The 27,738-nt window shown below is 35.7% G+C and overlaps 1 protein-coding gene and 6 non-coding genes across 7 annotated transcripts in view; 2 read left to right on the top strand and 5 right to left on the bottom strand.

Annotated features, from left to right (window-relative positions):
• LOC126752947 (protein spaetzle 3) overlaps window positions 1–16,148 on the top strand; it is an 80,423-nt gene extending 64,275 nt beyond the window's left edge. The window contains exons 4-7 of the mRNA XM_050463998.1: window positions 7,612–7,736; window positions 14,843–15,163; window positions 15,227–15,352; window positions 15,433–16,148. Coding sequence (XP_050319955.1) covers window positions 7,612–7,736; window positions 14,843–15,163; window positions 15,227–15,352; window positions 15,433–15,589 — 729 coding nt within the window. The 3' untranslated portion in view covers window positions 15,590–16,148. The remainder of the gene's footprint in view (window positions 1–7,611; window positions 7,737–14,842; window positions 15,164–15,226; window positions 15,353–15,432) is intronic.
• Trnag-gcc (transfer RNA glycine (anticodon GCC)) lies at window positions 2,974–3,044 on the top strand. The gene has a single exon. It is a non-coding gene; the product is annotated as a tRNA-Gly (tRNA).
• Window positions 6,090–6,160, bottom strand: Trnag-gcc (transfer RNA glycine (anticodon GCC)). The gene has a single exon. It is a non-coding gene; the product is annotated as a tRNA-Gly (tRNA).
• Window positions 16,149–19,499: 3,351 nt separating the features above from the next.
• Window positions 19,500–19,570, bottom strand: Trnag-gcc (transfer RNA glycine (anticodon GCC)). The gene has a single exon. It is a non-coding gene; the product is annotated as a tRNA-Gly (tRNA).
• A 1,760-nt stretch (window positions 19,571–21,330) lies between these two features.
• Window positions 21,331–21,403, bottom strand: Trnav-aac (transfer RNA valine (anticodon AAC)). Its single transcript has one exon. It is a non-coding gene; the product is annotated as a tRNA-Val (tRNA).
• Window positions 21,404–25,274: 3,871 nt separating this feature from the next.
• Window positions 25,275–25,347, bottom strand: Trnav-aac (transfer RNA valine (anticodon AAC)). Its single transcript has one exon. It is a non-coding gene; the product is annotated as a tRNA-Val (tRNA).
• Window positions 25,348–26,118: 771 nt separating this feature from the next.
• Trnav-aac (transfer RNA valine (anticodon AAC)) lies at window positions 26,119–26,191 on the bottom strand. The gene has a single exon. It is a non-coding gene; the product is annotated as a tRNA-Val (tRNA).
• Between the last annotated feature and the right edge of the window lie 1,547 nt (window positions 26,192–27,738).

Here is a 27,738-nt window from a genome sequence, read left to right as displayed (position 1 = left end):
GACAGTGCAAACTTTTGGAATTCGGCACTTTGAAATTATGTTTTTTGTTGTTTTTTTGTATTTTTTTTTTTGTAAATTTTTTGGTTTCATTCAAACTCTATGAATGCTTAGAGCAGGTGCATTCAACTTTTTTGGCATATCGGTTGCCTGCTGTTTAATGGTTGACTGCTTTTTGTTGTTGCCTTTCTAAAACTCCAACAAAAGCATGTTTGCCGCAATCGTTTGCCGACACGGTTTTTTGACAGCCACGCAATGAGGTCGAGCATTTGTACGACTGACAATTTTGATGCGACATTAAAAATTATGGCAACCGCAAACACCAAATGTAGCAACAACACACACAAGAGGAATAATAAGGAAAACATGGAAAACTAGCAATGGAATTTAGGTGCATCCTCCACAATTTCATTATTGCGGGATTAAGAGATGCTTATCTTTATTTATATTGATAAACTGAAATGTCAACGAATTGTTAAAGACGAATTACAAAAATAATAAGGTTGGGTGTGCCTCCTAAATTTAGGTAAAATAATAGTTAGGCAAACAAGAAAATATATTGACTTCGGCTGCAGCGAAGCTAAAATAATCTTCACAAGTGCATTCCGTATAGCAAAAAATGGCAAAAGAGCATAAAACAGCTTTATCGGACAGTTTGTATGAAGCTATATATATACTATAGTTGTTCCATCTTGAAAATATGTTCGAAGATTTTTTTGCCTTGATCAATAATCTGTGCCAAATTTTGTGAAATAAAAAAGTTTTCTATACAATGGTTTTATTTTCACCCATCAATTTCTAATATACATCAGCTATATCCTACAGTGGTTCGTCATCGGTTGTTCCGACAGCAGCTTATTGTGGAGAAAAGAACGTATGCAAAATTTCGGATCAATATCTCTAAAACTGAGACACTAGTTCGCTTATATACTCTACAGACGGACTGATGGACGGCAAACGGACATAACTAAATCGAGCTGAATCGAGCACGCTTCCTTCTGCGTGTTACAAATTTCGTTGTAAACTTATTATACCTTGTTCAAGGTATACAAATAAATCAAAGATCTTCATAAGGTGTATGAAATTCTTTTATAGTGGATATATTGGTAATAATTATGCGGAAAAATGTCTCAATCATATATTAGGAACTCAACTAAAGGCCCTCCATCACCCAACATCTTTAAGTAATATTCGAGAATGAAAGCTTTAACTCTTTCCAGGCGAACGATAAAAATGGTGAGAACAACAAACCTCATCTTGTCTCTCTTGTGTCAACATAAAAATTCCACTCTCTTAACAGTAAAACTTGGTTATTTATGTATTCACAATATGTACACTGTGCGGAAATTCTACCGAATAGCAGCTGAATACCTAGTACGAAGAAAAAGACATTATAAAACGCCACTGGCTACAAGTGCCTGGGCTTCGAGTCCGTTTGGAGAAGAGTTCAATACAAAACGGTTGAAGAAACTAATTAAGGCAGCTTGTTTGGATTTTATACAGGCCACTGCAGTCGACGGTCTCAACTACACAGATTAAGGTACCGTTCCATGGATCTGTGACGCTTCTGTGACCAGAGAATACAGATACCAATACTTTGATCGCCCCACAATCGCAAGAAGAGATGATCAAGCAAATATATCCATTAAGAGAACACATTAAAACCATTAACACAGGGTCTTTACTAAGCCTCTTTAATTTGATTGGGTTAAAAAAGTGTTGTGATAATAGAAGAGAGTATAACAGACCACAGGTCGAGGTACATTTCTCAAATTTCTATCTATTTAGTACGACACCGTAATAGTTGAAAACTTTATCTACTTAACAGCTTATTCGACTAAATAACTTAGTTAGAGTTGTTTTAACCTTGCTCTCACAAAGGCAAGACATTTCTTAGGTAGGTAGATAGATAGAGGCTGACAAAGCACCCAGGCCTTTAAGAGGGCCATTATGATGCTAACGGAACAAATATTTCCTCACTCTATTGGTTCCTCACTGAACTACTCCATGCTTCTGTGAAGTTCATCAGTACATGTAGTTTTATATTTGCAACCTCTGAAAGGTCATCTAAAAATCCTCGGCTGATAGTTGAATTCTTTTTTTGTACCTGGCATGCGCATAGAGGAGGTTTTATAGTTTCCTTTTCTTCTACCTCCGGCTAAGTTACAGTTTCTACAAAAGTTATTGTATTGCATATTTGCCAATTAAATAGTGACACTGTTAGTATCCCCACTAAAGTAAGAAAATTCATAAAAAATGTTGATATTATTCCACATAGTCCTCAATTATCCAGTTAGAAACCATACTATTGGGCATAGGCTAGCTCTGTTGATAGTGAGAACTCACAGATCTTTTTTGCTATACCCTGGTTCAGAGGAAACTTAATTTCGATCAAATAAGAACACTTGACCAATTCTCTTCACGCTCATTGGAGACCGCTGTGTCCAATGGTAAACCACATGATTTACTTCGGAGCACTCTGTCAAAAAAGTGGTACGAAGGAATGCAAAGTCTCATCTCTTATGTGTAGGGCATCTAAGCTTCGCAGCAACCGCAAATTTTCGTTTTCAGTCACACGTGTCTAATAATTTTGGACAACTGACAGTTTGATTAATTATTGTTTGGTGGCTTTCGCAAGTCATAACTATTTACCTAATGCATACAAACACAATCAAACATATATTTAGTTTATCAGTGATAAGAAGTGGTTTGTCTATAATATATTATATTATACTGTTGTAAAGTGGTAGCGCGAAGTAGTACTGACTACTACAATATGTTAGCCTTTATATACAGACATATATGGAAGTATCTTTGCAACATCTTCAGCAGCATGATTGTATGTATATTTGTGGAGCCGGCAGCAGCCAAATCCAGTTTTTCAAGCTCATCTCAAGCGCAGCTGATAATGTTATTGGAGAAGATGCGCTTAGAAATGCTGCACGGACTAAAGTATATAGGAAATATAGACATCAAGCATCGGTGGTTCAGTGGTAGAATGCTCGCCTGCCACGCGGGCGGCCCGGGTTCGATTCCCGGCCGATGCATAAGTAGTATTTTTTTTTCTTTTTTTTTAGTGAATTACGGTATAAATACATACAGTGTGCGACAAAACTAAAGCACGGAATCTACCTTGTCGGTATTTAACTGGATAAAATCATAAATTAGGCATTACGTGATGTTTTATTGATTTGTATTATTAGTTCATGTATTCTTCTTTTAAAATTAGTAAAAATTAAACAAATTAACTTATTAAAAAAATATATAAAATACCATATATGAAAAACTCCAAAAATTTGGTGCGACAAAACAAAAGCACGAAATGGTTTTATGATTGAAAAATTTATGTCTTTCAATATTTGGTTGCGTATCCCTTATTTTTCAATACAGTTGCACATCGGCTAGGCATGGACTCAATTAATTTATTTGATGTGTCCCAGGAAATGCTTTTCCATGCTACCTTCACTTGAATGTATAAAACGGCCTTATTTTTACAATTCTCAAGTCTGATTTTTCGATCTACAATTTACTTTTGGTTCTCTATGGGATTGAGATCAGGTGATTGTGCGAATCGCTTCAAAACCTCATTCCTGTTATCAACAAACCACTGTTTTGCACAAATAGCAGTGTGTTTCTGGTCGTTGTCATGTTGATAACCCCATTTTAAAGCCATTTCTTCTGCAACATGTGGCAGCATTAATATTCTGAGAAATATTTTTATGCTTATATTTGTCCATTATACTGTTTATATGATGAATTTATCCTATTGCATTCCCTGGAAAACAACCCCACACCAGTACATTGTCTCCACCATGTTTCACCGCGCTTGTTTTATAACGTTGATTTAGGCGTTGTCCCTTCGGTCTGCCTACCAGCTTCAGACCATCTCAATCTTTGATATTAAACTTCGATTCGCCAGAAAAAAGTACAGTTTGCCATTTGGTAATCGCTCAATTTATGTGCATCCTCACAAATTCCAATCACGCCAGTCTGTTCTTTAAATAAATAATACGGCTTTTTTGCAAAAACTTGCTACAGGTAGCATGAAAATTCCCCATCGACAGCTCGACGTTGTATGGATCTCTGTAATGTATTTAACCGTAATTGTCTTACAATAGATATTGCCGATATAAAAGGGTAATTTTTTATTGCCCGAATGACTCCCTTATCCTCTCGTTCGGTTGCTCTCCACGGCCGTCTACCTCTACGCGCTGTAACCAAAGAGCTTGATTTGCCAAATCAGCTAAATGTTCGGGAAACATTAGGATGATTTATTCCAAACTTTTTTGCAATAGTCATAACCGATTCTCTTTTCTTAAAATCCTTAACAAATTTTTTTCTAAAATGAACAGAATACTTATTTCGAGCCATTGAAATATCTTTCTCTTTAACATACAACCAACCGTACTGAATGACGAACTGCATCTGAATATGCATTAATATTTTTCTAATTAGGTAATAACTACACATATCCAACATTTTTGATCATTAAAAACCGTTTGACAAACAATTAATGTGCAATTAATGTAAATTCTTAGTTATGTGCTTTTGTTTTGTCGCACCAGATTTTTGGAGTTCTTCATATATTTAATTTTATATAATATTTTAGTAAGTTAATTTGTTTAATTTTTACTAATTTTAAAAGAAGAATACATGAACTAATAATACAAATCAATAAAACATCACGTAATGCCTACTTTATGATTTTATTCGGTTAAATACCGACAAGGCAGATTCCGTGCTTTAGTTTTGTCGCACACTGTATATGTGACCTGGTCTCCAAAAAGGAGCTAACGTGCGAAAACTAGTTTTCTGGGAAAAGCTATTAAAAATAATCGTCAGTTTCTCGTTATCTCATTAATTGTTCTCCTTTTTTTGACACCTAAGCCCCCTTTCCGTAGACCAGGTAACATATGTGTGGTGTAACAAAAGTTATTATAAGATGAATAGTATATAGCGTAAATTTCTGCCCGCATGCCTCTTTACAAAGAGCTACTAGTTTACAATTAATTTAATTAGGATAAGCTGGGAAATTTGAACTTTTGGCAAAAACGACACATTTTTTGGTAGCTCGTTACTTCAAAATGATAATTTCAGCAGTTTTTATTTACATTTTTGGGATATTTTTGAAATAATCTTACATTTTGAAACATTTATATTACTAATAAAGGGTGATCCATTTCGAGGTTACCTACTTTTTTTTAAAGAAAAAACACAGAAACTTCAAATTTATTGGGGTTTATTCATTATTCGAAAAAACATTCTTTATAGTTTATTTTTTGAAGATTATCTCTTTCAATTGTTGTTCGCGACTACGTCTTGGATGGTCCATCCGTTGAGTAAAATTTTCGACGACCCGTTCTAGCATTTCGACTGGTAAATGGCAAATGACACGCCTGCTGTTGCTCCAAGTACCGATTCGAAAAACGACTTAGATTAGATTTTACGTATCTCTTCAGGAAAAATACTAACGATGTGATATTACACGATCTTGGTGACCAATCAACCGGCTTAAAGCTTGAAATTACCTGCTCACCGAAGTGTTCTCTCAATAAATCCATTGATTGATTCGATGTGTGGGAAGTGAAGCCAAACTTAGCCAATATAACGAGTTTCAATTTCAAGCATCAAATAGTCGGTTATCAATGACGGCATAATGGTCGCCATTGTCGGTTACGTTCAGTCCAGAAATATGTACCGAAGATTCCACCGGTCCACAAACCACAACAAACCGTTGTTTTTCTGAATGAAATATCAGCTCTTTAATATCTTCAGGTTTGTCTTCGTTCCAAATTCGACATTTTGCTTGTTTACATACCTATTGAGTCAGAAATGGTCCTTATCGCTAAGCAAAATTTGGCTTGAAAACGTGGGATCTTCTTGCAACTTTGCATGAGCCCATACAGTGAAGCTATTTTGTAAGCTTTCAATTTAAGAAAGTTGAACCATTTGTAAACGTTGTTCTTTCCATGATGAAATGCCAAACAATACTAAAGAGAAAGAACATGACAGCTTGATCTGTCAAAAAAATGGTATCGAAAAAAGTCTCCCAACTTGGATATCACCTGTTTTATATTATTAAAAAAGTAATTTGCATCGGCCGGGAATCGAACCCGGGCCGCCCGCGTGGCAGGCGAGCATTCTACCACTGAACCACCGATGCTCACGACCAAGTTGTGGCCAGAAACTCTTACGTATGTTAGTGTAGTGTGAAAAGAAGTCATAAAAATTAAAAATATACTTAATTAGCAAAAAATAACAAAATATATGGCAAAACATATTTATAAATATTTATTTTTAAATAAACGTATAAAGCCAAAACAAATACTGATAAAGCGTATTAATAAGCTTAAATATATATTATGTGTATATGTATGTGTGTATAAAAATATATAATGATATATAATATGTCGTATTATCAATAACAAGCAACGATACTCCGCTATTTTGGTGTACAAAAATAATCCGAATTTAAATTTAGAAACTGAACTTTTATTTATATGTATGTATATACACAAGTGATCAAGAACACGAGATGAGTTGAATTCCAATTGACTGCCTGTCCGTCCGTCTGCGATAACTTGATAAAAAAAGTAAGATATCTCGATGGAACTTCCTTGGCGCCCAAGGCAATTAGTAAACTAGTAGTAGTATTAGGGTGATCCATTTCGAGGTTCTCTACTTTTATAAAGAAAAAACACAGAAACTTCAAATTTATCTGAGAATGTTCACTATCATTCCAAAGAACACTCTTTAGAATTTATTTTTTGAAGATTATCTCTTTCAACTATTGGACGCGGCTATGTTTCAGATGGTCCATCCGTACTGCAGAGGGCATACAGATATTCCCAGTCCTTCAGTATGGCCGCTAATAGGGCATGGGCTATTAAAAGCCCTACAACTAGGGAGAAGCTAGCCTTACTGCGGGCAAAGAGATCACTAGATCTCTTGCGATCGATCTTGGGCAACCTCGGCTTCGAAAACACTTCAATAGTCAGAAAGCCAGAAGCTGGAGTTGATGTTGATAGATTTTCTGACAGTAACCCCACCACCAACCTTCCGACCAAGCTTTGACCCATCTGTAAAGAAGCCTACTGCCCCTTTCCTCCAACGCCTTTTTCCCACCCATAACTCCCTCACCGGTATAAGGGCTGAGAAAGAACCGCCAGAGTTCGATTTGGCGACTCCATGATCTAAGTGATTCGGTATGAAGTAAAAGTATGTGAGGATTTCCGAGTGTTTAGACAAGTGTTCTTTTGGGAACCCAGTTTTCTGAGTCCGTTAGCAACTTTCGCAGCTATATACCATCCGACGATGTCTACGGGCACTATGTACAAGATGGCGTTATGTGCCATAGTGAAGTGGAACTTAGCCCTAGATATTTTACTGTATTCGCCGGTTGTAGGCGGATGTATTTCCTTTGCGACAGCTTGTTATTTATTTCACATTTTTAGATTTTTTAATTTTTATTTTCAATTTCGAAATTTTTTAAATTTTAATTTTATTATTATGATATACATATGTATTTGTTTATGTTTTTAAATTAATTTTTAGATTTTCCAAAAAATTGCCACATTTTTATTATATCATTCTTTCACTCTGCGCTTTTTTCAGATCTGGTGGACTGCATTGTCTGTTGCCTTGGGTCTAGATGTGCGCGGTGATATAATCAAAGGTGTGCCATGCATCAAACGTTACCATCAATTATTCTGTCCGACGGCGGGCAACAGCTATCCAATGTAAGTAGCAAAATGCTTTTATGTAAATGTGTGTGTATGAGAGTGATTGTACGCGTTTGTAAGCCGTTTACGCTTATCGCCATTTAAGGCGGCAAACAACTAATCACTTGGCGTTTGAGCTCATTTGCGTTGATTATCGCAAATTAGCGCGACGGCAGATTTTTCAACAATATTTTTTGTTTTTCATACATATAGACAATTTTGATTTTTTCTTTCTTCTCTTCGATTTTTACCTTAACCCTAACCTTAAAATTTGATCATTAACCTGTTGGCTGTAATTATGAGAAAATTAAAATTTCGTATTTGATGGTGGACAATCAAAAATTTGCATGCAAGACAAAACTATTTATAATTTTATTTGTATGTGTGTATGTGTGGGCTGAGAGTATTCTGTTAGATCTTGTTATAAACTCATTTGCTTCAAGCTAAATAAATGCATAGTTCAAATTTTTCATTAAAAAATAAATAAATAAAATAAATATATAGAAGAAAAAAATGTATAAGAAATAAATAAAGCAAGAAGTGAACAAATTCCTAAAGAAAAAAATAAAAATATACAATTTAGTCACACTCAATTTAAGCCAGTAAAGTATAAGTAAAAATGTAACCTACTTCTCTCGAAATTTTCCAAAAATAAATTCATTAAACGTAATTATTGTTTAATAAGAAGTCATTAACACCGTAATTAATTTTTTTTTTTTGCTTGCGTTTTATAATTGATTTATAAATTAATTATATTTATGTATTGAATTTTGATTTGAGTAGTTTTAGGTTGACGACGTCTTGTTTATTTGCTTGACCAAAGATAATCACAAATCAATTTATCTCATAACCAGAAAAGGGTATTTTAAGTTTGCCACGTGGACCTAGGAAAAGTTGGCGGCCCCATAAAATATGTATATACTATATATACTATATATGTATATGCATTATCAGCGTGACGAGCTGAGTCGATTTAATCATGTCGATCCTACAGTCTATATGCAAACAAGTCCCTCAGCTTTTAAGATAACCTTTCCTTTTTTCTCCAAGTTGTTGCTAATTTTTCGGAACCATACAAACTGATCGATCAAAATCAGGATAAAGAACTTTTTATATCCTTTTGAGCTATGAGAAATGCACCTGTTAAGTGTGTATAATAGCAATCAATATTTTTAAAATCAAATTTGTGTTGTTGTATTCTCTTTTTACTTTGCTCAGATATTAATATTACGGCTGATCTATGTATGGGTACTTTTTTCAATAGCATTTTTTTGACAGATCATGCGTGAGTCGTGTCAAGCTGTCATGTTATTTTTGTTCAGTATTGTTTGGCATTTATTCATAGAAAATCCGCCTAAACAACATTTACAAATCGTTCAACTTTTTTACGAAATTTCAATCTGTAAAGAATGTGTTTCGCACGCTTCACTCAACTTATGGTCAACATAATCGGCCTACTGAGCACTACTATTCTCAAACCATCAACCATCTTGAGACCCATTATTCATTGTTCAATAATATTCTATCGAATTGACCATGTCCAGCACGCAGTAAAGAAAATATAGCAGCTGTAGCTGAGAGTGTACACAAAGACCGTCGAGAGTCGATTCAGCGCCGTTTGCAGCAGCTAGGACTGACGTATGGAACGACTTGGCGCATTTTATGTCGAGATCTTAAATTGAAAGCGTATAAAATACGGTTCGTGCAAGAACTAAAGCAGCTCGATCTTCCCAAGCGACATCGCTTCGCTCTTAGGGCTCTTTAAAAAGTTTCAAGAAGATGCTACGATTCATTTCTGGCTCAATGGGTATGTAAACAAACAAAATTGCCACATTTAGGATGAAGAGCCACCTGAAGACATTTAAGAGCTGCCATTTTATCCAGAAAACCAACGGTTTGGTGTGGCTTATGACCCGGTGGAATCATCCGTCAATATTTCTTCAAAAATGGTGCCGATAAGAACGTAACTGTCAATGTGACTATGTGATGCCTGAAATTGAAACTGTGATCTCGGCGACATTTGGTTTCAACAAAACGGCGCCATTTTTTACTCGTCGCATAAATCAATGGAATTATTGAGCGAACACTTTGGCTTGAACTTTTGGCCACCAAAACCGTATGATATAACACCGTTAGACATTTTCTAAGGTCTATGCGGACAATCCCGCTTCAATACAGGTCTTGGAACAACACATCACAAGTGTCATTCGCCAGTTACCAGCCGAAATGTTCGAACGAGTAATCGAAAATTGGACTCAACGGATGGACTATCTGAAGCGTAGACACGGCCAACATTTGAAAAAATAATCTTCAAAAAATAAATGCCAAAGAATTTTCTTTCTTGTGTTAATAAACATTCCCCAATAAATTAGAAGTTTCTATGTTTTTTCCTTGAAAAGAGTAGGGAATCTCGAAATGATCACCTTTCATAACAAAGTCTCTCTAAGTTGACTCCTACCATAACACCTAATTCTTTGTTTCCTTAAAATATAAGAGTTGTGACCAAAAGCACTACCCTAAAGGTTAGTGGTGGCATGTCCTATATTAGTGATCATCCAAGACCAAAGATGTTAACCCATTACCCAGCTGCCTTTAGAAAGAATTTTCGCCACACGGTTTGACTCGTCCGTGATTATTACTAATGGCCTGTGGTTAATTTTTCTTTCAGAATGACCAACTTCTTCGAAGTCTCAGTTTTCGGTTATGATGCCATGTTCGTGTCCATTATCTGACACTTCGGGTTCGACTTTAATCGATGATTTATTAACTTGCTACCCCTATAAAAATCCTGCAGAGGGATTAATCGAACCATATTCCATATGCAATAATAACTTTATTTTCCATATCAACAACTTCAAGTTGGTTTCAAATCCTCAGCGAGTTTATGACTGGGTGCAAGGTCACACGCGAATGCTCATAAATCCGTTATTTGACAATAAAAAAAATTATAATAAAGCAAATAGCTAAGCTTTTAACGAAATTTACCATACACATAAATAAGTTATGCAATTATTGGTTTAATTTATGAGCTGTTTATGGATAAATTGGTATAAATATTAAAAAACCAGAAATTCAAATTCATCTCTTTCGCGTTAAAATTTATTTGCTAATGCAATTCCAAAAAGGAGATTATACTGTTACTTTAATTTTATTATTTTTTCGTGATTAGTATTTATACATACATATATCAACAGTATCTTTTCACTTCTCAATAAATTGAAAAAAGAAAAAAGCGAATTCCCATCACTGCTCTCGATCATAACTCGTTTTGAGACTGCTTTGAATCTTTTTCGCAAGCCACAACAAATCGAAAGGCATACATATAAGTATTATAAATAAATATAAAACACATTTGTAATATTTAAGTGCGACAGATTAACATTTTGTTTTGGTTTTGAGTTTTACTTTCGCTTCCGCTGAAATTCCGTTTAATGAGTGCTACGACCTTAAAAGGCACAAGCGCCACCCAGAATGATTCAGTGGATCCGTAGTTTTTTTTAATATAAGATAATGTACCTTAAACTACAAAGAGGTTTTTCTATATAGAGAAGAACACGTAGATCTACCTTAACACGTGTTATGGTTTTAGCATCCAAATTTATTAGACGAACCTACTCTTGTACTTCCCAAAGTGGTGATCTAGTCACTGATGTCCAATGCATACTGAAGTTATGGAAGGAACACTTCTCCAGCCTGCTGAACGGCTGTGAAAATGTAACATCTGGCGAGAACCAACCCAATTACCCAATCGAATAAGATGGAATAGATGTTCCATTGCCCGAATACGATGAGGTTCGAATAGTAATTACCCGCCTGAACAGCAACAAAGCGTCAGGGTCCCATGGATTTCCAGCCGAGCTATTCAAATACGGAGAAGAACTGACAGGGTGCATCAGCTTCTTTGTAAGAGTAAGTTTTTTTTTTTTTTTAAGGGGGACCTCAAAACCTGCGCCAATTTACGGGGGTAAGCCTCCTTAATATCGCACCTGAGGTCTTATGAAGCGTAGTGTGTGAAAGACTGAACCTCAACAAAATGCTTGGACCAGCTAGTGTGGCTTTAGACCTGGAAAATCTACTATCGATCAGATTTCCACCATGCGCTAAATCTTGGAAAAGACCCGTGAAGGGAAGATAGACACACACCACCTCTTCGTCTATTTTAAAGCCGCCGTCGACAGCACGAAAAGGAACTACCTCTATGACAGAACTTTGTATTTCAGCAAAGCTAAAACGGCTGTGTAAACTAACTTTCAGCAACACCAAAAGCTCCGTCAGGATCGGAAAGGACCTCTTCGGGCTGTTCGATACGAGGTTTCAGACAGGGAGACACCATATCGGGTGACTTCTTCAATCTATTGCTGGAGAAAAAAACACGAGGTGCAGAGCTAAATAGAGAACAATCTGCCTTCGTTCGCTCAATATATCTACAATAAAGTGTACGTTCTCACGACTGTCAGGTCGATGTAATCAGAACATACTCTGATATTTGTTCGGTTAAAGGTTGACAACACGGCAGTACTTATGAAAATGATTTGGAAATCCAATTTCGACACTAAAACAATAGTCGAATACGATCATTGAAGCAACAAACTTTAGTCACATAAAACCGGAAATATCAAGGAACCATTTACGGAAAATTTAGTTAGTCTGAAGTCTTACATATATGCACATACCACAGATGCCTTTCAAATTCATAAGAGTCAAAGAAAAGTTGGCTTCAAAATCAATTTTTTGGAAGTGGTCTCCTAGGTTCTCTCGATTTTCATCAGCCCCAGGTGAACACAACTACATTAAATTCTAATAATGAGCCCACTTAGAGTAACTCCATTGATTTGTCATAACAAAATTTACGGTACAAAATATTCAATCACACCCATCTATCACTTAATGATTTTCGGAAGTGTCTGAGAAGTGAAAAGCCATGCATGTCTACATACATATGTAAATCTCTGACGCCTTCGTCTTGGAAAAGAACATTCGTATGAAACATAATATAAAAACATACCAATAGCAGTCAAGTTCACTGCGGGGGCACAAACGTCGAAAAAGACGTGGCAAATAATTAGAAAAAAATGTTCTTTGCATTTACTACTTGAGACGAGTACATTTACAACTTGTAAACCCGCGCAAAATGATTTGCAATGTAAACAATTAATGAATGAATGAGTAATAGCATATTTATAATATATGCATCAATAGTAAGAAATGTGTTTCGTCAATGAGATTCCATTGCGATTGAGGTAGATACATGCATTTACGAGATTATTATGACAGATGAGTGAATCGAGAGGTGTGAGCACACGCCCACTCAAGCTGTTATTACTGTGATGCATAGTCGTAGCATTTGACAGTTGTAACTGTAGTTTTGGTTACTACTATTACTAGAAATAACAGGAAAATTATTTAATACGTGTCTTCATTAGTTCAATTGATATTTCATATGTGTATATGTATCATAAAGGTATCAGGCTTTGTACCTTATCGGCGGCAGACTAAAATTATCCAAAGCACTTAGCACTTAGACTGTTAGCTCATAGATAGAGATCCTCTATCTACCTATCATACCTACATACATATGTTAGGTTAGAAATGAGGATGGTGACGGGACTTCGAGCAGCGAAGAGTATTCAAATTTTTCCAAGGAATTCATCCACTGAAGCAGTGCCCCTCGGAGGGCTTCACGAAGGTAGTACAGCCTTCTTAGATCTTCTAAACGAGCGCCACTTCACATAGGCCTTAAATCCGTTCAAACCATTCAAGTGCCCGGGACCTGATGTATCATATATGCGTAACTTCAGCTGACGGTAAGGGTGTCATGAAGTTGATTGGTCCCAATCGACGCAAACTGTAGGCAGATAAAGGTGGCGTTCATTTCGACGGCCGAAAAAAGCTCTCATCTCCATGCCAAAAGTTTCAGACCTAATGGACTCTCCTTGTTTTCGATGAGGAGGCTGAAGAGGCTTATAAACCCGCACATCAGGGCAAGATACAAAGAGACCAGATATGCATAAGGAATATGTGGTAGGAAAAATTCTCGGCATGAAGGGACCATTTAACAGTGTGCAACTGGAAGAGTTTATTGGTGCTGTGCCGTAGAGAGCTTTGAGGTCGAATCGAATATCAATCATCTCATATATTGTCTTCTCTGTGACAGAACTGTCAGTAGAGCAGAGAGCGAGCACTACGAAAGATGAATAGAGACATCCCGGTGCTGCATGACCCACTGAAAGAACTGAGGGATAGAATTCGAAGAACAAAGCGTAATTATAATGATGTTGTATATAAATGGTTTATTTGCCAGAAGGATTGGGGAAACCGATTAACAAGTCAACTTCATCCTGTCGGAAGGATGGTCAATCCTAAAATCCTTAATCAGCATGAGGTATAATATTGAGAAGATGGTGAGACTGGGATGGCTCTCGACTTCACTCTGTCGGAAAGGTGAAGTTCTTGAAGCGTCATCCTTGAAATAGTTGGCCTTAGAAAAAGGCAATACTGTCTGATATATTTGTTGGAGGAAGCAATTGGCAAAACCCCACCGTTCTCAACAATATTTGGCTCTCGAAAAGTAATTAAGGCAACGAATTCCTACTTTTTGGATTGTGCATTTTTCAAAACTGATGAAGAAGTGCCTGACCTCACAGCAGTAGCACCAACCTGCTTCCATATTCAACTTCGCGGGATGCCCAGCCACAGTGGAATTGGCGGAAAGAGTAAAAAGTCGATCAGAATTCAAGAAAGCACACCCTTCCCAAATCCCGTCAGCATGGGAATGAGCAGGGGTTTCTCTCTTCATGCATTAGGTTTCAACACATTCTCCTTTACTATTCAACTTTCGCCAGACTAAGTTTGAAGCATACGGTTGCCATGCTTTCTACGAACGAGGCGAAATAGCTGGAACTGATGTTGGCCGTCTCAGTAAATTTGTGTTTTTAATCCATACCTTGGAGATTTGAGCATCACAATGAACAGACATCGCTAGCTGTCGAAGTGGGCTTATTTTTGACCTATTTATTTAACATAACCTAAGATGATCTAACACTTTGTGAAATTAAATTTTAACATCCTATACTGAAATCTTTTTTATGTTAACCACATTTCCCCCGACACTCTTCTCGTTGCAGTGATAAAATAGAACGCTTCATCGATGACAACAAGGCACTAATGCGACGAATGTATGGTGACTTCGAGATGAATCTCGAGCCTGGCGGACCACAATCACAAACAAAGAAACGCAAGCGCAGATTCATTGATGATCCCGACATCTTCATACCACCAGGCGCATTTCCGGCCGTGGTACCAGATGACGAGGGCAGCACAGAACCACATGCTGAGGAAGCTGGCGAAAGTTATTTCGGCAAGTTGCGCAACAAGCGACAGGCGAATCGGAATGCGAATAAAGCAAGTACGAATACGTTTGCGAATGCTGGACAGAATACGGGAAGGTAAGCAAGGCAATGAAGATTTCTTAAAAAATAATGAACAATAACTTTCAACAACTTTTAAAGAGTGGACGCTTGCGAGTCTAAGGTGGAGATCGTCACGCCATATTGGGCCTCCAATTCGGCGGGTAAAATACGCGCCATTGTCAATACACAGCACTTCGAGCAGGCCATACATCAGGAGGTTTGCACGTGAGTTTTTGATTTTTCTAACGCTAACTTTTTTCTCAACTCGTAGTTGGTTAGAAAGCTAATTTTGATTTTCCATTTAGCACGCCAGCAACATCGCGCTGTGCTCGCGACTGTGGTTGTGAGCAAAAGTATAAATGGCATCGCCTTCTAGCCTATGATCCGGACAATGATTGCAAGGGCATCTTCATGGACTGGTTTCTCTTTCCATCGTGTTGCGTCTGCAGGTGTAAGCCATAAGCATTTTAGGAGGAGCTCATGTGACAACGAATCCAACATTAGCCCTTAACACCCTTAACATTTCATTAGACTTAAGTCAAATAAGTAATCTTAGACTCGCAAGTGGCTAAGTTAAACAAAAACTCTACACTTTTTTTTAAATCGAATTAGTTAATCATTTTCAAATTTTAATTCTACTCAATTCGCGCACATTTTTAGATTAGGTTTATGCGTATAAGTGAATTTTAGTTTTAACCGAAAAGTGTTGCAAGTTAAAATTACATTATTAAGACATGGCAACTCTGCCAACATGTTTAAGTACCAGCTATAGTTCTGTACTCATAAGTTACTTGCTTAATTAGTAGCTAAAAAACATTAGTTGTTTTGAAAATTACCTTACCATCAATATTATTAACTAACTTTTAAGTATGGATAATTAAATAATTTGTTTCCAAATATTTTTCGAGGTGTTCATTTTGCTATTAGCACTTAAATTTTCAAAATATTATTAGATCTTTCTTGAATTGACAATTTTGATTTTTATAAACTCTTGAGTTCTAGCAATCATTTGCATATTAAAAATTATAATTGTTTGAAAATTTTTATTAAAAAATATAGGAATGCTAATATTAAATACAAATGTTCTTTAGACTAGATATGTATATACTATACATAGGTCTGTATTTGTATATGTGGCATCAAATTATATCAAGAATTTTTCGAGCATAAAAATCAATGAATTCTAATAAAGTTAACGATTAGTAAAAATACATCATTATTTTTTATTTACATACTAGATATTAGGGTGAGTATAGACTATAAGAAGAAGATATTTAGTATCCTGAAAAGTCTTTAAATTAATATAGCACCACAAACCATAAACTATAAAACTCTGTTTGGTTAAATGAGATAAGCCTCCCCCTAAAGCCACCACATCCATGCAGCTGTACGCAAAGTCACAACACTGTCACACTTCAATACACCACACCAACAGAACCCACATACGAGAACACCCCCCGTTCGTACCAAATCAATACAACCCTCACGCGGGACCAACCTACATCCGCACATGCAAACATCTTTCGCAGACTCAAAAAGTGGTTAACTGGAAATAGTTCTGCCTTATATGAGGAGACCACGTTAGAAAGGATAGACAAATTTTTATGGCCTCAAATTTTGATGGACGCTCTGAAGAGGTTGTTGCCGACGAAAACATCAAAAAAAAATTTAAAAAATGTATTTGGATGACCATAAAGTGCAGTTGTTCGAGATAGCAGACACTCTAAAAATAACTGAACGTGTATATCATATTACTCACGAATATTTGGGTTGAGAAAGCTCTTTGTAAACTGGGTGCCACGCTAGCTCACTTTTGACCAAAACCAACGACGAGTTTATGATTCGGAGTAATATATGGATATTAAATCTTTATAAAACTAAATTTTTGCATCGATGTGTGACAATGTATGTAACATGTCTCCATCATTACATTCCGAAGACCAATCGACAGTCATCCGAGTGGACTGCGCACGATGAATCCGCCCCAAACCGTGGAAAACCGCAACAGTCGGCTGGCAAGGTTATGGCGTCTGTATTTTGGGATGCGCATGAGATCATTTTTGTTTACTACCTTGAAAAGGGCAGGGCCATCAACAGCGACTATTACATAGCATAATTAGACAGTTTTAAGGACAAAATATCCGAAAACGACCACATTTGAACAAAAGGAAAATGCTGTTTCACCAAGTCAATGCGACGTGTCCTAAATCAGTGAAAACGACATCAAAAATCCATAAATTTGGCTTCCAATAGCTACCGTATCCACCGTATTCTCCAGTTCTGACCCTCAGCTACTATTTTCTGTTCTCAGATCTCAAAAGAATGCTCGATGGGAGGAAGTTTTTGTCGATTGAAGAGATGATCGTTGAAAGAATGGTCGATGGGAAGAAGTTTTCTTCGAATGAAGAGGTAATCGCCGAAACTGAGACCTATTTTGAAGCCATACTAATTTTTTCTATAGCTCCTGTCATTTACGAGATATATATACAAAAAAAATGCGAAATTCGTGGAAAAATCGGGTTTAGAGCCCCGTACTACCTCGCCGGTGTGAGTTACGACTTTGTTGCACTGGGCACTTTTGTAGAGTGAACAATTCTGAGAAATATGCGTCTAAAGTCAAAGCGATGCCATAAAATACCTCTGATCTGTAAGAATTTAAAGATAAAAACTCACGATTGTAGTGTATTTTCTATGGAAAATTTTTACAGGCCTTGGTCTAGTTCTTAATGTTAATATTAAGGGCTAAAATTTTCAGAGAATTTTTTTAGGGTATTTCCAAGGAAATTTCGTGACGGGACTGAAAAAGATTAATAGTTCAAAAAAAAAAAACACCCTAATATATATATATAAAAAAACAAGTTCTTTCATAGTTACGTTAACCGCCTTTTAGTCCTTGTAATATTAGTGAACATTAGGAACGTTAATACGGAAAAGATGCGAAAATGTTTGCCGGAGGCGGGCAAATTCGCTGAAGATGCTGTGAGTTCACTTTAACATATTGACAATTCTAAACTACGCCAGAGAGCAACAGTTTAAGGGTATAATGAACAGCAAATGAAAATCAAAGTCAATACGTGCGAAAGTCAAGATAAATATTCAAATTTCCAAACGTATTAACAGATTTTAGAAGAAACTTTGAAGTATAGCTAGAGTTAGAAATAATATTCATCCGTATGAAGGTGTTTACTAAAGCGACAAAGATTAACCAACGAACCAATTAATTAATCAGCTGAGACATCATCCTAAACCTTTGAGCTTCACGCCCCGATTGGATCTTCAAATCGTTTGATTATTTTCCTGGTAAATACACTGATCACTCACATAAAGAAAAAAACTTGCTTGAGGAAATATCATTGATAAAGAGAACAAATAACAAAGGGACTAGGACATTACCCTAGAGAACAGCTGCGGGGACTTCCAAGGTATAAGATCTCATATTATCAATTAGAACTTATATATTTCAGTTTGGCTTGATATTGTTTCGCATTGAAAGCTAATAAATTAGTCACCATTGATCCATATGATCTATCATTATATGTCATTATTGATCTATATAAATCAAATTAATGTTCATATGGCCAAACAGGCCCATAATCTATATTATTTCCTTCTTAACAATCTATTCGTACATTTTCGACGGCATGGACAGCTTGGAAATTAAGACAGAGTGATTTGATATATTGAGGAATTCCCTTTCCAAAATGTATGGGAATAACTTAAATTTATTTGAAACAAATGTATTCGAAAATACTTCTGTGCTTCTTCAATTTTAGTTGAATACCTCGGAAAAATATATTCCTTCATGACGTCATCAGCGAAAGAGGTTAAGACTATCGTTAAAAAATTTGACAGTTTATGACATTGCGCGCCACAATCAGTTTAAAATAGGTCAGTAGAACACATAGTAACTAAATGTTTGAGCAAGTTTAATATAATAACCCCAAATGGTTAAATACAAAAATATATATAATATTGGTAGTCAAAATAGTATCAAATAGATAAATATAAAGTGACGTTTTTACTTACCAAAGACCTTGCAGTTCACCGTTTCGAAGACACTGAAATAAAAAAAAATATATTATTTGAGTATGCGGTGAAAAAGAACAACATTTGAATAAATAGTAGCTAAATTTAATCAAAAAGTCCATAAAACTATCGCTGACTTTCTGAAATAATAATTGAATTGTATTATGTTATATAATATGTAACGAAAATATATTTAAAATATCTGTTTACTATTCTTAAGTACAAAATGCATACTACTTAGGTTAGCCGAGAAACTATTTTATAGTTATGAATTAAAAATATATATTTTTTTTTATTTTTTGAAGTTGAAATGAAAAAATCTCGAAAAATACAAAAAAAAGTAGATTGCATCGGCCGGGAATCGAACCCGGGCCGCCCGCGTGGCAGGCGAGCATTCTACCACTGAACCACCGATGCTTATAACGGTACTTCACAACACTTGCTTTTTGAACAGAAGCTAGTTAGAGGCAGTAGAATTATAACACAGACTGCAACAAATATCTAAAAATACACAAACTTTACTTATAATTCTAGTTTTGTAATTTAGACACAGCCAAATTAATTATGGTATGGTGAAATAAGCCAAGGAAAGGTGGATGTCTGTGCTAAATACAGTGGCGCTGAAACTGTGAAGTGAATTTGTGACACCGTTTTATACACTAATTGCTAACAATTAGATCATTTAAATTGTTAAATAAATTATTCAAAATTCATTTTAAAATTTTTATAAATAATTGATTTAACGGAAAATTATCTTAGATAATTTGAATTGTTAAGCTTAATGCAAAGCTATTCATTTATATAAAATTTAAAGTTTTCAAGTCTAAATAAAATAGATTTAACTAATAACCAATACAAATTATCTGATCTGAAAATCCAAATATAGGAAAGTTGATCAGAACTATGTATTATGAAAAAATATTTAAAAATTTCTGTTTGTTTCAAAAAAAAAAAACAAAAAAAAACTTTAACCAATAAAGCATAAAAGCGAATGTAGTGAATAATAAACATGTGATCCGGATTAGAGAATACGGATAGAGAATGTCGCCTGGACTATTTGTTTTTTTTGCGAATTCTGATGCGATTTTTAATGTAGTTCTATTATTTTTAGTTTTTGAAAATCGATTTTTGAAAATTTTTGAGTGAGGCAACGATTTTCATACAGTTCTAAATTATTCATTCATTTCATTCATTAGATAATTTTTTTTATTTTGCTAAAAAATGTCGCTTTATAAGTTATTTACCATTAACAAAGAAGCAGTATCCACTTAGCAACAAAAAATAATTATTCAACCTAAAAATGTATTAGAAATTTAGAAAAGAAGCACTTTTCTATATTAATTTTCGCGCTAATGAGTACCATTTAGATGTTCAGCGCGAATAATATGTACATAGGACACATTCCTATGCGGAATATATACAAACATAAATGTCTAAGCATTCATAATTTTTGCAATTTATTTCCTCTGGCAATTTTAATGAGATTAATTTGAAAAAGAAAGTTAAAACACTGGAGCAGGAACGCAAAGTGCCATAAGTAATACATACATACATATGTATGTACATACTTCTGCGCTCAGTTTGGATTGTTCAAATAAAATTTGAAAAGGGGCAACATGTATCATATATGATAATCTAAAGCTTAAGGAATGTATACAAATTCATCGAAACAATAACTATACGTACTAGTTTCCAGTCTCTTATGATTTTCTGCTGCCCAAAGTAACCATTATTAGGTTAAGTACGTTAAAATATTTATTTCAAAAATAAATCGAGTTTTTATAACTACATATTTCCCATTATAGTTAAAGTTAATAATTAATTTTTCATAATTGTTGATCATTTCAATTTAGTTTTATAGTGCTTAGTAGTGATTATTCAGTATATACTGTACATAAATACAATTCCCTGCGAAGAAAAAAAAAAAACTTTAGCATACTTTTAGGCTTTTATATAAAGCTTGAGAGCAAATATGATTCCAAATAAATAATATAAAATCCAAAATAAACAATATTAATAATAAATCAATTGAAATCATTATTTAAAAGAAAAGGCAGGAAATGATAAATAAAAAGTTTAACTTAAGAATTTTTGCAATATAATTAATTAATTATATTTAATTAACATGCAAATAAAATTTAATAATACATAATATAATAATACAAAAAAGTTATAACTGTTTCCGCCCGGGATCGAACCGGGGGCCTTCCGCGTGTTAGGCGGATGTGATAACCACTACACCACGGAAACAGATTACACTCACGCCAGAGAATAAATGTTTTCTCAGAAGTGTGGGCATTGTGGTGAATAGTTTTTAAACAATTATACTCTTATACGTATGTATGTATGTATATTTACATTCAGTGAACTAAAATACCGTTAAGTCTTGTAAATATGTATGTACATTAGAGCACATTGATTTACAAGGAACCCGAAAGGAAAATTCGCGTTTGAGAGATACATATGTTCCACAGATCATTCTGAACAACTTTTCCTGAGCAACTATGGGTCTAAAACCGGTTTCGGGCGATTTTTAACTGGAAAGTTTTTTAGGGACCATAAAAATTTGTTCATTGAATAAAAATTACGAAAACAGGAATCCTAATTCTGAAACGTTCATCCGAGACACAACCTCTAATATTTTGTAGATAAAAATCTATGGAATTTTTTTCAACTTTCGAACTTAATACAAGAATATGAAGTTATTGCTGGGTCTCTCCCCGTGTCACTCATCACTTAAAACCCAAAAAGGGGAAATCGCTTATGCGTGAAATGTTCTACGGATCATACTGAACAGACTATGGGCTGGCTCTCTCCGTGAAATGTTCTACTAATCATACTGAACAGACTATGGGCTGGCTCTCTCCTTTTGTCACTCATGCTTTTACAATGTAAACTTTGCTCATACTTGAAATGAGTCGAAATAAATGGACTCAGGTTTGAAACGAACTGATCCCCCATAAGCCTGCAGTGAGTAACTTTCTTCTCAAAATGAAACCTCGAGTTCATCACCTGCACTTTTTCCGAACTATATTCGAGAAATTTGTACGAAAATTCGAAACTCATAGATTTCTTATAAGAAAAGTTGATTGAAGCATCCTAAAAAAAAATTAATGTGCACATTTGGTGTCTTAATAGTATTTGAAGCATATCCCAACCGAATACGTTAATTGCATTTGCATCACTTTCACTGTCGAGCTTGAAATGTGAGCCAGAAAATTTTTTAAAAGACAAGAAAGCTACAAAGCAATGTCTGGTAGATAATGTGAAACCTCAAGTAAAATTTGTAAACTGGAAGAGTTCTCTCATATGAATTCACTAGCCGAACACGGATCTACCAAAATGGATGACAGCTCTTGGTGACCTTGTTTGCTTACGGATTTGTGTAAAATTTTGCCAATATGTTCCGTAGGCTTTGTCATTTCATTATGTTATGTTTCACTTTGGTACAATGCTTGGAAATTGTCAAGTTTATTACACAAATTCATGTTCTCGAAAAAAAACTTTGAAAAAATCTTCATCGAAAAATCATCTTCTCAGATGAGGTCCACTTCTGGCTTAATGTCTTTGTCCCGAAAAAAAAATTCCTCGCTGTTGGTGTAAGTCAAATCCTCATGTGGTTCAGGAAACGCAATTGCATTCCCAAAATGTTACCGTTTGATGCGCATTGTGCTATAGCGACATCATCGGGCCTGCCATGTCTTTCGAAAAGAGGTAGGAAATGACGTTGCCATCTGTAGCGAGCGTAATAACACGATTTGGACAGATTTTTTTCCGAATTTAATAAAATCGACGCAGACAATCTTTATTTCCAACAACTTTTCAAGTCTAAACATAGACGCCGTAGCGTGGACTCAGTAATTTCGAAAAATAACCAAGTAAAATGGCCGCCAAGATCATGCGAGTTAATGCCTATAGATTATTTTCTCTGAGAGTATGTTAAATTAAATGTTTACTCCAATCCACCAGCAATGTTCAAGGAGCTTCAAGACAACATTCAGGGCAATATAGACGAAATTCCAGCAGAAATGCTGCGCCGGGTCATCGAAAATTGGCATAAACGGGTGGGGATACAGGTATGCAAATGGAGCCGTGGTGGTCACATTGCCATCATTTTGTTAATTTTTTTATTTCATTTTAACATCACGTCGTTCTTGTTGGTAGACTCTAGACGTACTTCAGGATATCTATCTTCAGTATACTCATTATATATGGTACTTCCCTGCGGTTTCTCGTCCAAGCTTTTTAGTAAAGCTTAATGAGCGTTTCAGACTGCCCCTTAATTAACTCAATTAGCTAATTGTCTACATTAAGGGCGTAACTAAAAGTTCTATTAGTAGTCAGAGTTGAATTATATTTTGTCAAGTCTCAAGATATGAAGCAAGAGACAACAAATACTTTTTAAATTTTATTTATTTTCCAACATCACTGAAAGAAAGTGCAATGCTTTCTGCTAACCAAGCACTACTACTTTTAAACCACTACCGAAAACTGAAAACTTACGCAAATTGAGATTTTTATCGTGCGATCATCGCTTTAATTGACCTCGGTCACCAGTTTGTGGCACTAAGTACTTGTATTGGCGAGATTGTGGCAGCTCCCTCTCCTACTGCCATTGTCACACAAACAATAATCATTAAATTTTACGACTGTCCATTCTGTAAAATAACTCAATTCAATAGACGGCGCAGATATAAGTGAGAACACTTCAAAGTTGTTCAAAGAGCCAGCGCCAAACCCACAACCTTGGCTTCTTATGCAATTTACCCTCCAATTGCATTTATATGTATGTACAGTACAGTGTATATGTATGCGACAGCCTATCATCATATCGTCACGACTTTTTGCAACTGCATTTAATCGCTTGTGGTGGACAAAGTTGCTGTGTTTAGCTGGGAGTGGTCGCGGTTAGGGTGCAAGATTGTCACCACAACGAGGTGGTGGGTGCGAAAGTCGAGCATGTCATCAGCACTGAATTATGAATAGATTGCATTGGGTGATGGCATTAATGGATAATTCCATACTAGTGGCAATGAATGGTCATTTGAGGGTGTATTGGTGCAGTTGTTGTAAACATTGGAAACGTGCTAATGCGGATTGTTGGAGAGCGTTCTCGACCCAGTAGGAAAGTGATGATTGCCCGGCGACCGTTATCTCGATAAGACAACCGACTATTTGACGCCTGAAATTCAAGCTCGTGATCTCGGTAACATTTGGTTTCAACAAGACGGCACCATTTCCCACACATCGCTTCAATCAATGGGTTTATTGATTTCGCATTCCCACCTTTATAGTATTTTAAATATTCTCATTATAGTGGAAACATAGTAACAAACCATAATTCATGGAACTAGAAAGTGTATAATTGGTAGTACTTGGCGTCTCGTAAAGCGTTTCTTGAAAGATGAAAATCAAAATCTCCTTTAAGATCAACTCTTATATTTAGAAATTACTCTCAGCTCCACTGTCAGTTCATTAAGATTTCCTACAGGTAAGGGATCTCATTGTCTTTCCCCGTATTAGTGTAAGAATTGATGGCTGGTTTACTTGAGACGAAGGACTGGGCGATTTTTTCAGTTTTATACTACTTTATAGTGCACATTTTAATTGCATTTTACGCTGTTTTCAATGGTAACCAGTGTAGCTGCTGTAGTCTATAGAAACAGGTCTCAAACTGTTGAGTTCTTAAAAACTACACGTGGGTACTAAATCTTTTACGACAGTACGTGTTGGTATGCGATTATTTTGTGGTGGTTTCGGAAACAAAGTTTGGGCTTCTCATATTTTCGCAAGCAAGTTGATGGCTTCTTTAATTTAATTAAAATAATGGATGCATTTTTGAGTTTTACAAACGTTTTTAATAATGACGAGTAGGGAAAGTGTACTTCTAAAGAAAGACCTTTTAAGGTCAAGGTCTTCTTTTATAAGACATATAGTATATCACATGACTGAGTAGCACTCAAAATTTTCAAACTCCCAATTTCATCTCTACATATTCGGATTATAATATCACCTAAATTCAACCAAATCCAAGGCAACAACCCCTGAGACTCATTTTTTACAGTTTCAAAATCCCTCATAATTACTTTCGGATGGGTTATACCTAAAAAGCGGTTTTACCTGTTTCCGCCCGGGATCGAACCGGGGGCCTTCCGCGTGTTAGGCGGATGTGATAACCACTACACCACGGAAACAGTCACGTCTTCAAAATTAATTACATTTAAAGCTGTTAATATCGATTTAAAATTTAAAATACATTGTGACAAAAAAGCAACCGGAAACTGTAATTAAATACCCGGGTAAATGATATTTCAAAAAAGTGTTTTTGCGAAGTTGGTCCTTAATTACTATGCCAAATATGAGAGCGATCCGTTATTCAGTCTGTTTACAGCAGCTGCTTAAGTCGGTGCACCTCAATAGTGCTTTGTGATTTTTATACAAGTCAACAATAATCGGAATGGATGAAAAACACGAGCCGAAACAAAAAAACTACGCCAAAGCCACTCAAAAATCAAGGTGTAAGGTTGAAAACGGTCGGAATTGTGGAAGAACAATTCATAGATTGTACATGGTAATAACGCACAATCGCATAGAGCCACGATTGTGATCGAATTTAAAGTCAAAAACGCAATGAATACCATCAATCAACCACCGTATTCACCAGATTTGGTTTCGGGTGATTTTTACTTCTTCCGTAAACTCAAATTTCCGCTCCGTGGTACCCGTTTTCAGTTGATCGAAAAGATAAAACAAAATTCGCTGAAGGAGCTGAAGACCATCACAAAAAGTGCTTATAAAAAGTGTTGGCGAGTACTGAAAAAGTCGTTGGCATAAGTGTATTGCATCTGGTGGGGATTACTTTGAAGGCGACAAAATAAATATCAATGAAAAATCAGTTAAATTTTCGGGTACATTTTTGTCAGAATGTAGCTTAACGAAGGTTGAATTACCTAAAATAGTAAATCTGTTTCCGCCCGGGATCGAACCGGGGGCCTTCCGCGTGTTAGGCGGATGTGATAACCACTACACCACGGAAACAGTTATTTTTGGTTCGAACTGTTAGATAACGGTTATTGAATTCTTAGTAATTGAAAGTTTATAAAACTATTTTCTTTATTCCGGAATTATTTCGAAATTATATCTAGTGATAAAACAATCGAAGACAACGACTAAAACCAGCTTTCAACAGAGCCAGTCCATCCAATTGCTTAATGAAACTTGACTCTAGGTAAAGGCCATAATTTATGTTATGAATCCCTTTCTAGATATCATCAAAAATACTTTCCGTACGAATAAACGTCTCCATGCATTTTAGAAAGTTATTTATTAGAAATTTTCAAATCAGTTGCAATTACTTGATTACAACATATTGAGCATTGCCAACATTTAAGTGATGATATCAGTAAAAATTTTATATATTTTATTCACTTGAATAAGAGTTGTCTATTTGTTTAATTTTTAAATAGCCAAGAATACTGGTTATCAGTTATTTTTTTGTATTAACATAGCATACTTTTAGGATCTACGATTTCGTAATATTTAGGTTTACTTCGTTTAATATTCGCGTCGCCAATAATTATATTATGTGAGGCGAACCACCACAATTACTGCAAAAAGCGCAGATCAACCAGAGAACATAAAATATCTTCCCTATGTTTTATGTTCTCTGGATCAACCACTTGATTACATCGATTACAATGCCTTAACTTCTACTATATGTACTGCTGTTTGGAGTATTGATTGTAAAGCAAAAAGTATGCTACGGCAATTAGCTTTTACGGTTTTTATTTTTTTATATGAAATCATAAAAGTCGATCTCCCGATTCTCATAGATTGACGATATAATATATTTTGAGCCCACCGCAAATTTATTAGCCGATAAATGTCAATTGGAACCATTTAGCTGGGGTTTGCAAAGATGTTTCTACCGAAATATTTCAATCTCAGTGTGACGAAAGCCGGGCAATTGTGGAAAGAACGACAAGATGAGTACAGATCGCCTTCGTCTGACAAAATATTTAATCGCGCCGCTTATGTCCCTATTGGACAATGTCCAGTCTGAAAACCTACATTTACAGCGAAACTGACTTTGCTAAGTAGTTCGAAGGACCTATTACGATTCACTCTGAGCCAGAAGGATCTAGAACTGTGACCGGATATCCATATAAGTCTAATGTGGAAGAAGCTTTTAAAGCTATTGCTAATGAGGTCAAGAACTCCCTGAGAAGTTTTGAGCGCACAGTCAACGATCTCACTGCTAAAATAACCGCTGGTCAATCGCAATGAGTGCACATCTCTGAAGGAGACAACAATTCGCAGCTGTTCCAATTCTCACATGCCTCTTTTGATTTTAAAGTTGACGGTTCTGAATTTGATATCAACTTTAAACAAGCAAAGTGCCAACTCTTTAAATCCGTTACAATCCGTTGCAGATCTCTGCAAGTGAATCGCACACGAAGCTGTACAACCTCGCTCGCAATTGGTCGCTGACACTAACTAGCAACAGTTTCATCAACCACGCGGTATCGCTTTCTTTAGAGAATCGCTGTTTATAGCATACATCCTTCTTTAGATTTGAAGAGCAA

The sequence above is a fragment of the Bactrocera neohumeralis genome, chromosome 3 (genome assembly GCF_024586455.1).
Source record: "Bactrocera neohumeralis isolate Rockhampton chromosome 3, APGP_CSIRO_Bneo_wtdbg2-racon-allhic-juicebox.fasta_v2, whole genome shotgun sequence".
Classification (NCBI taxonomy): domain Eukaryota; kingdom Metazoa; phylum Arthropoda; class Insecta; order Diptera; family Tephritidae; genus Bactrocera; species Bactrocera neohumeralis.
This window is presented reverse-complemented; position numbering and strand designations above follow the sequence as displayed.